The sequence below is a fragment of the Pagrus pagrus genome (assembly GCF_965226575.1).
Source record: "Pagrus pagrus genome assembly, chromosome: 11".
NCBI lineage: Eukaryota > Metazoa > Chordata > Actinopteri > Spariformes > Sparidae > Pagrus > Pagrus pagrus.
The window spans coordinates 4,854,422-4,870,844 of record NC_140195.1 but is presented as its reverse complement, the minus strand read 5'-3'; the positions used below and the strand labels follow the sequence as shown (position 1 = coordinate 4,870,844).

The window sequence follows — 16,423 nt, the reverse complement described above, 5'->3', positions numbered from 1 at the left end:
GGTACCTTGGCTGTGCAGAAACTTTTCAAGAATTAGATTTTTGCACGTGTGCCAGAGTTGCATGCATGTATGTGAATTAGGGCATATCCAATTTTCTCCCCCTCACTGTGGACGGTGCAGAAAAGCCAGCAGCATGAATCATTCATGACAAGAGACGGGGAGCTCGAAATGGACGAGCAAAAAATTCAAGGAAAGCAGGTGTCTTTCTCAGCAACAGTAGGGTGGCTACAAAGTCGATTCAAAGATTCCAGCTGGAAGTCGAAATATGGAAATGCACAGTTATTATTCCTCAAGTTATGCTCACATTTATTTAGTATGTATTCAATACACCACTGTATCATGAGGTTTTTTTTACTTTCTAGGGTCCTGTGTTAGGTAGTAATAGATTACATGTGAGCGAGATGACGTAATCAGATTAGAATAACTAGGTAGCTATGATGAATAGATTAAATTAGTTTTGCAAGTTTATAATAGAAATATTTCCATGTAATTTGTTTTCAGTAACTGACTTACTCAACATAATCTGAGCCGACCCTGTTGTTGTCTGATGACTGGGTCGTCAACAGGGGATCTGCAACCCCCAGGGTGTCCTCAGAGTAGCTGCAGGGGGGCCCATCAAATGACTGTTTGATAGTACTTAGAAATAATAGAAAGTTATGAATCCAACATATTATTAGGAAAAATAAATAATAAAGTTGTAAAACAGAAAAACATTTAACTTGACATTTAATATTGATGATAGTCTGACCATGAATCCTATACATACGACTTGTTTATAAATGGGACTGTAGGCCGCACAGCATGTTATTGTGGGCCCGGTTTAGTATGTTTAATATGGTCCTTGGCCTGTTGAAGAACATTGAAGAACCCTGGTCTAATGTAAGATGGTTACACATCAACTAACGTTCATCGCAAGGCTTAAAATAGTGAAGCTATATTAGACTGGATGCCTTCACAGTCCGTTCTTGTCTATTAGAGCACGATGACAAGTCAAGTATATTTAATTTATGTAGCGCCAAATCACCACAGATGTTAACTCTTGACACTTTTCATATAAAGCAGGTCTAGACCATACGCTTTCATTTACAGAGACCCAACAGTTCCTCCGTGAGCAAACATTTGGCAACAGTGTCGAGGAAAAACGGCCTTTTATCAGGCTAGAAATCTCAGAGCAGACCCAGGAAACATTACTTTTATTAGGTAGGTAGTATCATGGGTCAGTGGCCTTCTGAAAGGATTCAGGGGAAATAGAAGAAAAAAGTACAGAATTGCACACCACAAATGAGGCCACAAAGGCCGGGAGGGAGGGGAAAAAAGGACGAATTATAGACAGGACAGAGTGAGGCCGCTTTGATTCGCTGTGACAGTTACAGTCCTTAGTTGTAACTCTGCAAGGTGCCAATTTGACGAGGGACAGAAGATGATGAAATCCCCTTTGTGCAATACAAAATGTATTCCCTTTGACTTCACTGGAAAAGAAATGACCATTTACCGCCCCCTTGTTTTGGACCACATTGCCTACAACCATTTTATAATGGGGTCGTTTTTTGGTATTATAGGCTTTGTGAAGTTTCGGAGGCAAAGCTGCGTAGCTGTGGATTAGATAGAGGCAGGGCAGCGGGCCAGAAGTCACAGAGGAGGGAGGGTGAAAAGGTGCTGCGCTAGCTCGCAACAGCTGCCCACTCCTAGGAACTGGCAAAGACAGAGGCTTGAAAGATTAGTAAGAAGTACCTCTGCTCCTACGACTGAACTGCTGATAACACAGGATTAGTTTTCTTATTGCACACATCCAAATAACTGGGAGTAAGAGAATAGCTGAGACAGAAAAGTTGCAGAACAAAAGATGGAGGGATAAAGAGGGGCAGGATTTGGATGGATGAGAGCAGCTTAGTAAGAAAAATAACAGGATGGAAGTAAAGATGTGTAAGGAAGGAAGTGTAATTTATATCAGGTGTCAGTACACAGACTGAGGAGATGAACATAAACTAGAGAGGACCTGTATTTATGAGAGGCAGGGCATAAGTTGTGCACCTCACACACACACACACACACAAGCACAGGGAGCGTAGGAATGCAGGGCTGGCAAGGTTGGCTTGTAAAGTGCGGGGATCCATGCCAAGCAGGGCCCGAGCCCCGAGCCAAGGCTGGAGCGCAAGATGGGCTTCACCCGCCCGAGGCACTGGCATTCAGCTATGAGGCCTGGGCAAACTGGGCACTGCCCAGGAGAGTGGAAGCCCATCGTCAATGATTAATGAGGGCCTGTGACTGTGGCTGGCAGGTTCAGAGAGGCAGAGGGATAAACGCAGAGTGAGGGAGAGGTGGTGGAGGAAGGCCTGAGCCAGACTATAAAACCCTTGAGAGGTTTTCCCAAACCTCCACAGCATAAGGGGGCGTCTCCGATGTCCATTTGTGTTTGAAAACATTGCCACAAATCCATTAGCTTGCATTTCACATCGCTAAATGACCATGACTGCATTAATCTTTTCTCTGTAGTGCCTCAATCACTGCTTATAATGAAAGTTTTTATGAAGGATATATTGAGATTTAGAGAGCCTCGCTGGAGATATAACTCCGGTCACAGTCGAAATCACATACTATTCAGATTCTCACGAGTTGGAGATGAGATACGCTGGCAGCTGCTGCCTGAAACAGATGACACACACACACACACACACACACACCTACTGTACATACGCATTTGTTTCCTGGTTAGTGGTGCATATTTCAGCTCAGGATCTCTCCGGGCACAAAAAAAAAATCCCTTTGACATTAAAACTACTTCTTACTGGCAGCAAACTCAACCCTGCATGTGTAACATGAGTGAATGACTGTGTAATTCGCTGACAGTGCCAAGCAAGTGTTGGCCCAGGCTGTTAAAATGAAAATGCCTTTTGCTTTCCACTGTCCACCCACCACCCTCACAAAGCTGCAAACAGAGCCTGAATGTAACAACACTGTGCTGAAACGATCAGCCCTCTGTGGGCACTGTTTCTGCTGATGTTTACCTTTTATCACGACCGGCGCTTGTCATTTTGCCACCATGTGACAAAAGCGAAGCGAGATTAAAATTACATAAGCTGCTGATGATAAAAACTGTTGAATTTGTTGTGATGGGCTGTAATATTATTATCCGCTGTCCCATTCTGTGTTTAAGACAACAGAGCCTCTAATAGATTAAACACAGCGGCCCAGTCGAGATGCACAGTGGGCGACCACGCCGAACATCTCTTAATACTGTTGCGTAAACCTAAAAAATAATCAGAAAGTTTGAGGTGTCAGAAGTCAAATTGTTATTCTAAGTGAAGAGGAGCTTCCTCAGTGTCAAATCATGGCGAGACTTAAGGTTTCCAAGAGGGTTTTTAAGTGCATGTAGCTCTAAAATACTGGATCTGGATCAGTTGTATCCAAAGCACGATCAGGCAGACCCTAAAGTGACCACTCCATCAGAAGATGGATCCATCAAGCTTAGTTCCCTGAGCGATTGGAAAACAACTTCATCGCAGATTCAGAATTTGCAGAATAAAGAACGAAATCAGCAAAAGTTTGGTCACAAGACTTGTAGTGGTCGGGTCACAGTTTCTAAACCACTTCCCAGGAGGGGAGGGGAGGCCAAATACTTGAGGTTGCCTAAAAAATGCTGGACTTTCACAGTGGATAACGGGGAAAACAGGCCTATTTACTAATGAATCCAAGTCTTTCAAGATTTTTTACAAAATGACATACCACTCCATCCTTCACAGACATGCTACACCTCCTGGTTTGCGTCTTTGTGGCGAAGTATTCATACCGCAGCAGGATAACGAGGCCAAACACACCTCAGAGCTTTGACAGAACTACTTGAAGACAGTCGGGACTCCTTGTGTCTGTCACGGACTCCACAGTCACCCGACCTCAACCCCTTTGAACATTCGTGGTGGCACTTGAAGACTGAAAAAGCCAAGCCAAAGCAAAAAACACGAAGCTTTGTGGATTACTGTAAATTCATGCTGGGATAAAATGAGTCATCGGGTTTCGCACACACAGCTTGTGGAGTCCATGCCAGCTCGAGTGCATTGCTGTCTTTAAAGCAAAAGGGGCACATAACAAACACTGAGATATTCTATTCTCATCCTTCCATACAGTCTGCTTTTACAATAGAAAACGCGGTGCAGAACAAAAGTAAGTATACATTTTTGTGTACGTATACTGCATAATTGCTCAAAATGCTCATGTAGCCTGTGACATGTTGTGAGTGGGCAACCGACGGTTCAGCAGCATATTGTACAAATCCAAAGGTCAGGAGATTGATCCATCATTAGGGACCAGCTTGTGGGAAGAACCGTTCCTTCCAAGATATCACACTAATCCTTCGCTCTATTTCTTCCTGCACACTGTTACATTTATAACAGAACGGAGCATGCTGTTGTGTTGATGCAGTGCCCATATCAACAGGTGTCTATTTAACCACACACACATGGTCATGGGGAGCTGTTAGCATGGTGGCTCCCAGGCTTTTCTCTCTGTTTTGTATTTTCCCTAAGAATGAACAGCCTATTAATCCGAGGCAGTAATTAAGGTGGAGGATTTGAGGTGGCCACTCTGACATCATCAGGGTCGCCAAAGGGTGACCAGACACCCCATTCAAATTAGCAACGATTTTTAGAATCTGTCCCGGCAAGGTCTTTGTCCTGATAATGAGACATTGGATATCTTTTAATGAGGCAGGATGATGTATCAGGGATCACAGACAGGTTAGATCGGCGTTTTCTTCTCCCTCGCTCATGAGGAGGAGATGGCATCAGTCGTCAGGGAAAGCATAGCTGCGGCCTCCGCGTCGCTAGATGAGCTAAAAATACATTGAATTTATAAGATTAACTGGATAAAACTGCTTTCTCTCTGCTGCTGGCCTAACAGTGACAAGTCATTGACAAGTAAATGACTCATTCTGAGCCAATTTACAGTAAACTATCTATTAACAGTACTACAAGGAACTTTTCAGTGGTTATGTAACCGTCCAAATTTAATACTGATGCCTCTATGTGACCTACATAACCAAACAAGACCATCAGCCAGAAGATTGGCTGTTTTTATATTGTTCCTATTCTTCTGATTCTGAAAATGTAAAACTACTCTTTGCTCAGGTTGAATTGAGGACTGTCACAGCCTGAGAAAAGTAGCTGCTCTGTAATCTGATTACAGCAGTGGATACTCATGTATTGCCAGATGACAGCAGAACAACTGGCTGCTAACATGACATTTATTTTGGCCTTTAGCCCAACAATGCTACTTGGCCTACAACTACGCAGCTGGATCCGTCCCTTTACATGTAAGCTAGGTGTGTGCCAAAAAAAGTTTACTTTGTTTAGCCATCGTCTTATTATAATTATCTCAGTTCACAAAGGGAACATGGTATTAAAAATACATTGCATCCTTCTTTCACTCACTTTTAAAACAATTGCTAGATCTTTATTGTCAGAAGACGGTGGTGGTCATGCCACGTTCGTCCACGGGGGCCGCCAGAATCAACGAAGAATGAAAGGTCCTTGTAGCGGCTTTAATTTGCCTTTTTTTTCCCCCTGTTGCTAACATTGGGCTGGTTTAAACATGAACTTTACTGACTTTCACCCAGCTTTTAAATCACTACAGTGCTGGCAGTAAACAACGGTCAACTTCTCGCCATTTTGCCTTCACCCAGAGCCCCAAATGCCACAAGTACGTGTCATCTCACTAGAGCTCTGTTGTGTCAGCTACAGATAGCATGTCCACATTTTTGTACGCCTGCATCAACAGTCACAAAGAGAATAATCAGATTGAGAGAGAGCCAAACTGTCAAAACTAAGCACTGCTGCTGAATTTTAAACCAATGTTCTGTCACTGCACTGTGTATTTCTCACCTAAAATGATTTCAGAAATGTATTTTAGCATACTGTTAAGCTGCAACAGAAGTCACTGCCAGATTGTTCATGTTACTGTGAAAACAGAGGCTAAGTACGCTACCCATCAGCTGACTGTGGTTGTTGTAGGTTGTCTGCCTTTTGCACAAAAATGAACTCCACAGTCCTTTATCTCTGTTCTCCCTGGTCATGTAGCACCAATTAAATAAAGTCATAAATAAATATGTGTCCTTCTACTGCATAGACAGCCCAGCGTTTATGCAAGGACCTACTTTCCAGTGATGACACACTTCTTTAAGCCTATAGCTAACAATGCAATTTGTGCCTCGACCTCAATCAGCCTTGACGCTGACAGTGTTTGACGTTGTCAATACTGATCACACTAAATAAGGCATTTTTCCTTTCATGGCCACTTTTTCTGCTAGAATCTACTTTAATAAGCACACTGTCAACATAGCCTGGTTTTATTCCTCCGCCGTGCCTGTCACACGCTCAGTATTAATTCATCTGATATTCATTCGCTTATTTATTCATCATTTATCTATTAGAATCACAAATATCATGTCTGTTTGATCTCGTGCAGTTTTTCTTCCCATGTTCTGGCTGTTTTTTTTTTTAATAATTGAATCTAATTGTTATTACTAGAGCTAGTCGAAATCTTTGATATGATAAAATGCTGTACACAGTTGTCACATCAAAAGCAAGGTCACATTAGAATATTAATAAGATTGAGCATTCTTGCTCTATTAAATGAAACAGTGGTTAATTAAGAACTTCTATTATGTCATACAACACAATTATATACACTGCACTGAATGAAAAAATAAAAACTGTCTGTAGATGCCTGGGGAGCTTTGCGCACCGCAGTCGGGGGATGTTATTGCCAAACTCGACTGCATTTTGTTAGAATAAGTAAGTAGAAGTAAAACAAAATTGAGGAGCCGCATGAGATTCAAGCAAAGAGCTCATTTTAACGACGTCGGCCCGAAGACTCGAACTCCTCAAAGAGAAATCTCACTTAATTTCTTTAGGTGAAGTTAAACAGCCTCCAGTCTGTTGAGTTCTTTTCACATTCGCGCAGAAATTGAGTTATAAATCCTCATCGACGGCTGCCCCTTCATACTGCGGCTCATTAGTACAGTATAATTACAACCCCGATCCATCTCAGTGCACTTCCTTATTGTGGCCAGTGTCTCCCAGCTCCTTTTGCTAATAGGTACTTACATAGGCTTCGTGTACCTTTGTGTGGGCTTCAGAAAGCCGAGGAGTGCACGGAGCAAATTACCACTTCTAATTTAACTCCCTCAATTTGCATTTTGTCAGTAAGCATCCTATTAATTACAAATCCAGCAAAGGATTCTGTGTTTTTTTTTCAATAAGGGTACCGATACTAACGCTTCACGAATTAAAAAACACGGATTAATGTAATTACCTTAATGAATTATGATGTATGACTGTGTATTTACATGCAAATCAATCTGTGTTCTTGTTTGTCTCACTTAGGGCAAACAATAGTTTAATAGGCTTTTGGAAATATTCATTTAAATGAGAGAAATTAGACTGAGAAAGTGAGATTGTTACTCATTTTTGCCCTATATGGAACTTTAATTCCCTTGTCAGAATATTTTCTGTCAGTAAGAAAGCACTCTCTCGTTCTCTCGCTCTCCGCCGCCTCCCTCTTTGCTCCCATTCTCGTTTCACACGCTTCCTCCCGGTCGACTCCATCGTCACAGTATTTGTCCACTCCCCGACGCGCCGTTTAACCGCTGCAACACAATGTTCAGCCACTCCGACACAGCTCAGTCTTAACCACGCCGCAATCCCACACAAACACCCGAGGACTGCTGGTTTCCCACAAACCGATAAATCAATATTTGTGCCATCGTTTCCCAACAATTTTTTTTTTTTTTTCACCACATGTGCTTTTAAGTTTTCATCCTTTCTGTCATTCTCTTGCACTGAGGGAGAAGGTAGCGAGCGGTAAAGTGGGTCACCCCTTCTCCTAGAGTTGTGGAGAGACTGAAGACTCGCTCTGTGGACTCAGGCTGTTTTGCCGCCTGAGGCACCAACATGACAGCAAAGGCAAGCGGATGGACTCAAAGGGGCAATCGAGTGCTTGAGAACCTACCTTGGTATAAATGCTGTAGTCACAGCTCCCCGGGGAATGCAGCAGTAAATATGACAATGCAACAATCCTGGCTTTTTTTGGTTTTTATGTGTGAGGGCTGGGGCTGCTGCGGTAATGAATCATGATGCTAATAGAGATGATTTATTCAGTCAACATTGATTTTAAATCTTGAAGAATCATTGAAGGCATGACCTCATTTTCATTGATTTTAAAGCAGAATAAATACACCAGAACAAAACATTCATAAATTACAATCAAGAGTAGTTTGTAGTCGTGCTTTTAAATTGACCTGTTGGTACAAGTGTGTTAGGTTTCCCAAGTGTGTGCAGCTCAAAAATCAAGCAGTTTTTTCCAGATTTAGTGTTTGTACACCACATGGGACTTGAATGGGTAACAAAATAAATAGGGGACCAGTATAATAAAGAAGTGATGTGCTGTATGAAGCCATTAAAGGCTTTATAAGTAAAAAGAAACTAATGATAATACAAACATAAGACATAAGAAATCAAATAAAACAAAAGAATAAGACTTCATTAATTAGAGAAACCTTTCTGTCTCACACTCTGTGTTATCGCAGATGGGAAGCCAGCGGGGGATCGTGTCTCTGTTGTTGCATTAAAAGCTCCTATTAGTTCTATTAGGTGCAACTACACAGCACGTCTGGGTCCGGGGAGACAACATGACCCTCTCTGTGTGTCAGATGAAGCATATGGTACCCCGAGTAAAACCTTCCTCAGACCAACTGTGCGGGTCGGTCGTGACGGCGGTAGTGGCACCCGATGGGGAATTAGCTAAGTGAGGGGAGAAAAACCACTTTACCTTATCTGGGAAACTGTTCCAAAAACTGAGCTACGGCAGCGAAAAGCTTGACCTCATTTTGTTCCGGCCTGCACAGCACCGGCCAGATATGATTTGTAGCTAACGATCAGACTCCCCTGTGCCTTTAAAGAAATTTAAACAGCTGCTACAGTCGGAGTGAGATGGTCTCTACTTGATCTGGTATCAACAAAGTGGTTTCGCTGCTGCACTGGTGCTTAGTTGTCTCTTCCTGCTCTGTGTTGTACTGTAGTACTGTAAGTCAAGAAGAGACCTGTACTTCTTCCCAACTGTATTTAACCTTTGTGTGTGAGCAGTCTGGTATTACTGTACTGGTAAGGACCAGCAGTCTACCTGCTTCCTCGAGGGGCTGCTGTGTGGTTTGGATTAAGACTAGACGGAGATTTTGGGTCAGCTGATTGTTAAGGGTCAAGGTTAGGGCTGCAGTGATGGAGGGTACAAGTTAGGGGTTGTGACATGATCGTGGTCGAAGAAAGCGGAGCTGCAGTGATTTGTCGATTTGTTGATCATCAAATCAAATAATAATCTGCAGATTATTAAATAATGAAAATATTCTTTAGTCTCAGTCCTAAAGTATATCCTCTACTAGTAAATAAAACATACTTACCAGTATATTTTTGTTGTCTCTGTCTTCCTCTCTTCGTTCCAGGCAACTACTACGGGACCCCGAAGCCCCCTGCGGAGCCCAGCCCTGTGCAGCCGGACTTGGTGGACCAGGTTCTGTTCGACGAGGAATTTGACACAGAGGTCCAGCGAAAACGCACAACCTCCGTCAGCAAGATGGACAGAAAGGACAGCGCCGCGCCAGAGGAGGAGGACGAGGAAGAGAGGCCTCCGATGGTCAACGGCCTGGCAGGTGAGAGACGCCACTGCGCTTCACGCAGCTCGTTATAATGCACCTGTGCTCCGTAGCCCCAGATGTTGTTTTTTTGTTTGCTCAATTTATTCCTTCGCCCAGCAGTTCATTATATTTTTCTCAGGATGCAAAACAGCAGGGCCTTTTTTTCCTCTCCCCCTTATCACTCTTTTCTCCAAACAAACATTCTCAGGATTAGCTGTTCTGCATGCAAGGTCAGCGCTAAATCACAGGAAGTAGCCAAACTCTGTCTGAGATCAATAGAAGCAATCCCCCATTGTTGGAGGGATAGACTTCGTCCTTGTTTGAATCCCCCCACAAAGATGTCCTCACGTGGCTCATGGAGTTGTCCTTGTTGCAAAACTAGTTAGAAAACTCTCCAACTGCTTTGTTATTCTAAAACGTGACAACGTAAAATGGTAACAGCCAGAAATATGTGCCGATGTGTACATAATAACCATCCATCTGAAATAGTTATCACTTACAATACCAGTTCCCCCCAGCATCTGGGCCTTGGAGCAGCCTCGCTCAGCTGGTCCGTCCTCTGTTCTGACCTCAGTGTCGGGTCTCCAGCACACCCTGGCCTGCTGCAGCACGACACCGCCGCTCCAGATTGTTCGCGAAATGAGCCTCTCTGCACACAAAGACCCTGTGGGCAGAAACAGCTAATTACCAATGAATATTACATTACATTGCCAATTTTGTAATTATTTTGCATTTTTGTGATTAAGGATAAATAGAACAAATCATAATTTCATGCTTTTAAAGCTCATTAATAACAACAGTTTCCCTAACATCATGTTGGAGACATGGGCCACAGACTTGACAGCTTCATTCGACTCAAAACTGGTAAGTTAGTCTGCAAAGTTGTTGGCGAAGCAAACATAGTTTATAGAAAGAGCACAGGAGAAATGTCAGATAGGTTGGGTTAGTGTTTTACTTAAAATGTTACAGTTATTGCCGGAAATAGATTAGGGACCGTCTTGCGATTGCATCACAACACAGCCATGACCTCCATCAACATGTTGATGCTCCAAACAATGAATAGTCAATAGTCATGACTATATTATCAATCAACTTGTATTCATACAGACCCTTTCAAACAAATCAAAATGCAATTTAAAGTGCTTCACAAGTGATTGAAAAACCGTGGGATATTAGGAAAACAAAAGTGGGTTTAGAGACTAACGCACACCAAGTGCAATAAAATGAGTAGTTAAAAGATAAATACAAGCAATAACAATGATGATAAACATAAAATAAAATATTACACATAAAAGTTCATTTAAAAATATAGATTCAAAAGAATAAAGGGCTATGATAATAAAACAAACATCTTCAAACTCGGCTCTCATTTTGGTCTCAGCTGCACATCTGTGAAGTTTCATGACTGCATCAAAACTAATGTGGGCCAGGGGCGTAACGCGTGAGGGGGGCCAAGCACCTAATTTTGGGCCCCTTGCTTGGACCACGCCAATCTTGAAGTCGGCCTTCATTTGATCCTAACGTGAAGAACGTGACTGCTTCTTGCACGGTCGTGTCGCTATCGTGCTGACGACGTCTTTCCACAGACAGACAGATAAATATAGCCTCTGTGTTAGATCCACTGAGAAAAGGTGTCTCTAGGACCACATTATGCCGTTCGGTCCATAGCCAAAGATCATGTTAAGATATTAGCTGTGAGATTAGTCGTTTTTTCCTCAGTTTCTAATTGTTTTTTCAATGCACCCTGTTCAAGTATGTCGAGGAAATGTCAATAGACTGTCACATTCCCTTGCAATCGTGTTGGCCTGCATGACCCCTCATCTATCTGGAACATAAAAGGCTTATTCATCTCATAAAAACTTCTTGTATGTGTTGGATGAATCGTGTCTAGCATTCGCAAGAGGAACGTGTCTTTACACTATGACACTTGTCAAGGGACAGAGAGGATATTAGTTAAAAAATAATAGATCGGCGAGTGCGTTACTGCTCATCTCGCATCCGAGAGCGAGAGGGAGAAACACTGTCAGACACACATCATCGCTGTGGCCTTGGGCAGTAATGATGGCGGTGTGGAGCCCGGCCAAGAAAAAAAAAACAGTCATTGTAGAAGGATGTCACTCCTATGAGTTGTGTAATCTCAAATGCAGTTTATTAAACCTTCGTCAGCGTGCGGATGGATTGGATTGTTCAAGTGGTGAGGGTGCACATCAAGAGGCGGTAGCAGAAGACATATCAACAATGCCTAGAAGGTAGTTTATTAATAGTCGCGCGTTACTGTTTACAGCCATTTTTCTTTTGTGTCCCTTTAGCATTCTCGTCAGTTTTCTGAAGCCTACATGCCTCACATCTGCAACAGCCCAGTTTGTATTTCTCTGCTAGGGCTGAAAGCTGCCATAGCCTCGAGCAAGTGTCTGCATGTAGTCATCTATTCTGACTTTATAAGTGCAGAAACCCCCTCCTGGTTCCAGCATGAAAAAGAGGCCCCGATTTTCGGCACAAAAAGCTCTTGGCTTGTCCCAGTCAACAGCTGTCACTTTCCATTGCTGCCATTCAGTTGCCCCAGCCAAACACTCAATGCCCTGATGAAGCTAGGTCATACGCAGCCAGATGAAAACCTGCAGATAGGAGCGCGCAGGCACGCACGCATCAAGATTAGGGCAAACACACCACATGAAGCAGCCTGTGTGATACTAATAGAGTTGTGATGTGACGCACGCGGCGGGGCTGAAGCATTGGTCAGCTCTGCCCCTTGCCTGGGAGGCAGCTCCCAGTACATCGCTGCTGACATGCAAATCCTATGGCAATTGCAGCGCTTCCGTCCTCTCTGTGTACTCTCTCTCTCTCTGTCTCTCTCTACCACTTCCTCTCCTGTGGATGTAACCGTCCACCCCAGTGTACAGAGGAAAAATCAGCTCGAGCGACAGCAGCAGCAGCAGCGGCGGCAGCAGGGAGAGATGCAAGGAGCCCAGAGGAGCTCCAATGGCGCCACACTCTCACCTCCTGTCTCCTTCTCCTTTTACCACATCCCATACCCCTACACCCAACCCATCCCTCTGTCTGTCTCCATGCCCGTGTCCCTCACCCCATGCCTGGCCACAGAGCACAAGGACAAGGCGGAGTGGAGGAAGACGGTGCCCAGCTACACCCAGTCGGCCGCGGCCATGGACCTGCGTGCGTGGAACCCCCCGGATGAAAGTCAGGATCCTTTGCCGAAAAGCTGGGAGATGGCCTACACAGAGACCGGCATGGTCTATTTCATAGAGTAAGTAGTCTCACTACTACTACTTGCATTGTTTTGATCCTGTTACTCTCCTATTACATCAGCATTATGCTAATCCCACTCCCAGTCCTCTCTCCCAATTCTTCTCTTTTACCACCATGGTAAGCCAAATGTGTTGAGAGATCTGGCAGGGAGTCCTCTCTAGTCCCCTTCCAGCGTGCTCCCTTCTGTACCGTATCACCAGGTGTTCGACATGGAGGCTATCTGTTGGCAGTTGTGTTCTTCTCAGTTAAGTTTTTGCTTTCATTCCCCCCCCTGTGTTTGATGTCTGGTCTGTTGGCTGGTGCTAAAAGCGGCAGGCCCGCATTGTTTACCTGGCTGGTTAGTGTGGCAGCCAGTCAGTGCTGAGCCGCTGACAGAGCCAGGTGCTGCCGCTCGCTGCTAAATCAATAGCTCATTCTGCCAGCCGGAGAAACAACAGGCTAAATGGAGCTCGCCACCCCTGACCTGCTCCCTCAGTTCTGCTCCTTATGATCTCTGCAGCTGCTCACTCTTTCCTTCCTGTGGTCTATGTATTCCTCTTCTTTCTCCCTCGTCTCACCCGCCTCCGTGTACCTCAAAGGGTCCTCTGAGCTTTGTTAAGATTTCACTAATATTTGAAAAAGGCTCCTTTAATAAGCCATTTGATCCCAGCAGGTTGGAAGTTAGCCACACTTTTTGTTTCTCGGGGAGCTTGTAGCTCTGTTTGTTTTTTGAAGCTGGTGGAAGAGCTCCCAGGTACGGAGGCTCCTGAGCGCCGCTAATTGCTGAATTGTCACTGTGTCTTCAGTGTTTTTACTGCAGGAGCACAGTGTGGATTTATTTTCTCAGGCAGTTCTGATAATTACCTGCTTCTCATGGCCTGTCATGGCTGTAATGAGATTTGTTGTGTTTAGACTAGTAGACGTGTCCCCTCCTCTCTGAAATTACAGTTGTGCCGTCTTCTTCTTAAACTGTAAAAAAACGTTGTCTTCTTCTTCTTCTTCTTCTTCTTCTTCTTCTTCTTCTTCTTCATCTCTTCCTCCTTCTTCTTTTTCCTTCTACTTCTTCTTCCTCTTCATCTCTTCCTCCTTCTTCTTCATCTTCTTCTTCTTCTTCCTCCTTCTTCTTCTTCTTCCTTCTACTTCCTCTTCTTCCTCTTCATCTCTTCCTCCTTCTTCTTCATCTTCTTCTTCTACTTCCTCTTCTTCCTCTTCATTTCTTCCTCCTTCTTCTTCTTCTTCTTCTTCCTTCTACTTCCTCTTCTTCCTCTTCATCTCTTCCTCCTTCTTCTCTGCTTCTTGTTCTTGTTCTTGTTCTTCTTGTTCTTCTTCTTCTTCTTCTTCATCTTCATCTCTTCCTCCTTCTTCTTCTTCTTCCTTATCTTCTTCTTCCTTGTCTTCTCCTTCTTCTCTGCTTCTTCTTGTCCTTGTTCTTCTTCTTCTTCTTCTGTCAATAAAATTAATGTGGCTGCATATTATTGGCTCTATTCTAAATTAACACAGATAGTATAGGTACATTTCCCGATGGCAGATCATTTATCGGTGTGATATATGAATGCATCCCTGCTGCACCTACAGCCCTGTCTCCTCTCTGTACTTCAGTCACAACAGCAAGACCACCACCTGGCTGGACCCCCGCCTCGCCAAGAAGGCCAAACCTCCTGAGAAATGCGAGGAAGGAGGTAAGACAATATTTCTGAGGATAGCTGTGTTGTGGTAGTAACATAAGCATGGGCACTTCTACCCCTCAGTCCCACTCCGAGACTCTCCTCCTCACACTTACACATCATCCCCTACTCCCTGCTGCATAGAGCAGTGTGTGCATGAGCCCCATCCCAGCCTCTCTGAAGAGGGCGCTGGCTAACAGACGGTGATTGAACAGCTGAGCGGTCCCGGGCACAGTCATGCCGGTGACACAGCACAAACCTCCGGTCTCCAGCCTGCCCCGCTCCTCCTAATGGCTTCTGGGACACATGCGGGGAGGCTCATCAGTGCAGCGTCTCTCAAAAGGCAATTTTCTATGGCCCCTCTTGCGTAAAGATCTCCTCTGAGCCGCATGCGTTTGTCACACAGCAGCAGAGACTCAAGATGTTGCACACATACACACTGCAGGAGAGAAAAGGCTATTACTTTCCAGGGAGGCTGTGTAACAGCTCAGCGTTTCCTCCACCTCCCCCTGCCTCCTTTACAGTGTGTATTAAACCCTAAACACACAGTGACAAATAAAAGCAGGCCTCTTGTTCTCTGTGTGTAGGTAAGCATGCTGTGAAGCTGCCAGTCAAAGCGCCATGCCTCATTGCGTGTGTCCAATTGTCCATGTAGTGTATCAGCCGTGCTTGAAGTGATTTGTGTCTGTCTTCTCCCCCGTCTGTTTCCCCCCAGAGCTGCCCTACGGCTGGGAGAAGATTGAGGACCCCCAGTTCGGCACCTACTACGTCGAGTGAGTAAACTTCTCCCTGTGCCTGAAGGGGCCCAGAGGGCTGCGGCGGTGAACTGTGGCGGGGGATACGGCTTACTCATAAGCTTCTATTCAGTCTCTTTGTGTCTGTGCTGAGGTGACAGTCAAAAGGCTCAACCCAGGGCTTTAAATGTGTACCTGTCTGCGTCCTCTGGAGAGTTTTGTGTTTTTATATTCACATCATCTACAAGTTGACGCCATATTGTTGAATTCTGGAGCTATAGAGGAATTCGACATGGCAGTTGTTGTGAAATGAGTTCATTTTCAGTCTATCTTGGGGGTAAATCTTGTCCCATTTTTTTGTTTTTGAAGTTAATTTTTCCATGTCCAAAATGTGTTCTGTAGTTAATAGCCATGAATTCAGTTTTTGATGGATTTGGCTGTTTCCATATCCTCGTCGTCTGCTTCATGGCCGTCCCACGCAATACATCAAAGAGATGTATATCAACCAATTTGATCTGTCCTAGCAGATTAACACCCATCCTAATTTCTAGTTTCAGAGGCTCTTTTAAGTCTTAAACTTACTTTTAAAGATTTCTCAACTTCTTCCCCAAATAGTTTTGATATTGCTCAAAGAGTATATGTGTGTGGTTTGCTACCAGTAACTAAAATGGCTCCATCAACTCATCCGACATAACCCAAGTCTTCAGTAAGTGGAAGATCTCAGATTGATTTGAAAAGACCCTTTTTTAAGTCAAAATCTTCATTGTAGCTGCTGAGCTAAAAGTGTTGGCGTGCACCCCGTCTGAAGTGGTTGCGCAAGTTGGGCCCCGTGTTGGGGATGTAAAAAATGTCTTCGATAAGACTAATCAGTCTCTCAGGGCTTCCAGAGACTTGGATTACGCCGGGCGAGATGTCTGGAGCCATTTTATGATTTCTTTCACTTGTTTTTTTTTTACGTTTCAAAACAAGTCCCATCAACTTCAGTTGTTTAAGAGAATGCTGCCACCTTCTTTTGCTGTGAAGCTCCAGAAATGTTTTGTAGACCACAAAGCTTCACCTGATTTTCCATTGACATTGGTGTGAGTAGATAATGACTGAATTTT

At 44.1% G+C, this 16,423-nt stretch overlaps 1 protein-coding gene across 4 annotated transcripts in view; it reads left to right on the top strand.

Annotated features, from left to right (window-relative positions):
* Positions 1-16,423, top strand: part of magi3a (membrane associated guanylate kinase, WW and PDZ domain containing 3a) — a 126,685-nt gene that overhangs the window by 86,282 nt on the left and 23,980 nt on the right. For all 4 annotated transcript variants that reach the window (XM_084367376.1, XM_084367377.1, XM_084367379.1 and 1 more), the window contains exons 4-7: positions 9,488-9,694; positions 12,779-12,941; positions 14,522-14,601; positions 15,302-15,359. In XM_084367376.1, coding sequence (XP_084223502.1) covers positions 9,488-9,694; positions 12,779-12,941; positions 14,522-14,601; positions 15,302-15,359 — 508 coding nt within the window. The remainder of the gene's footprint in view (positions 1-9,487; positions 9,695-12,778; positions 12,942-14,521; positions 14,602-15,301; positions 15,360-16,423) is intronic.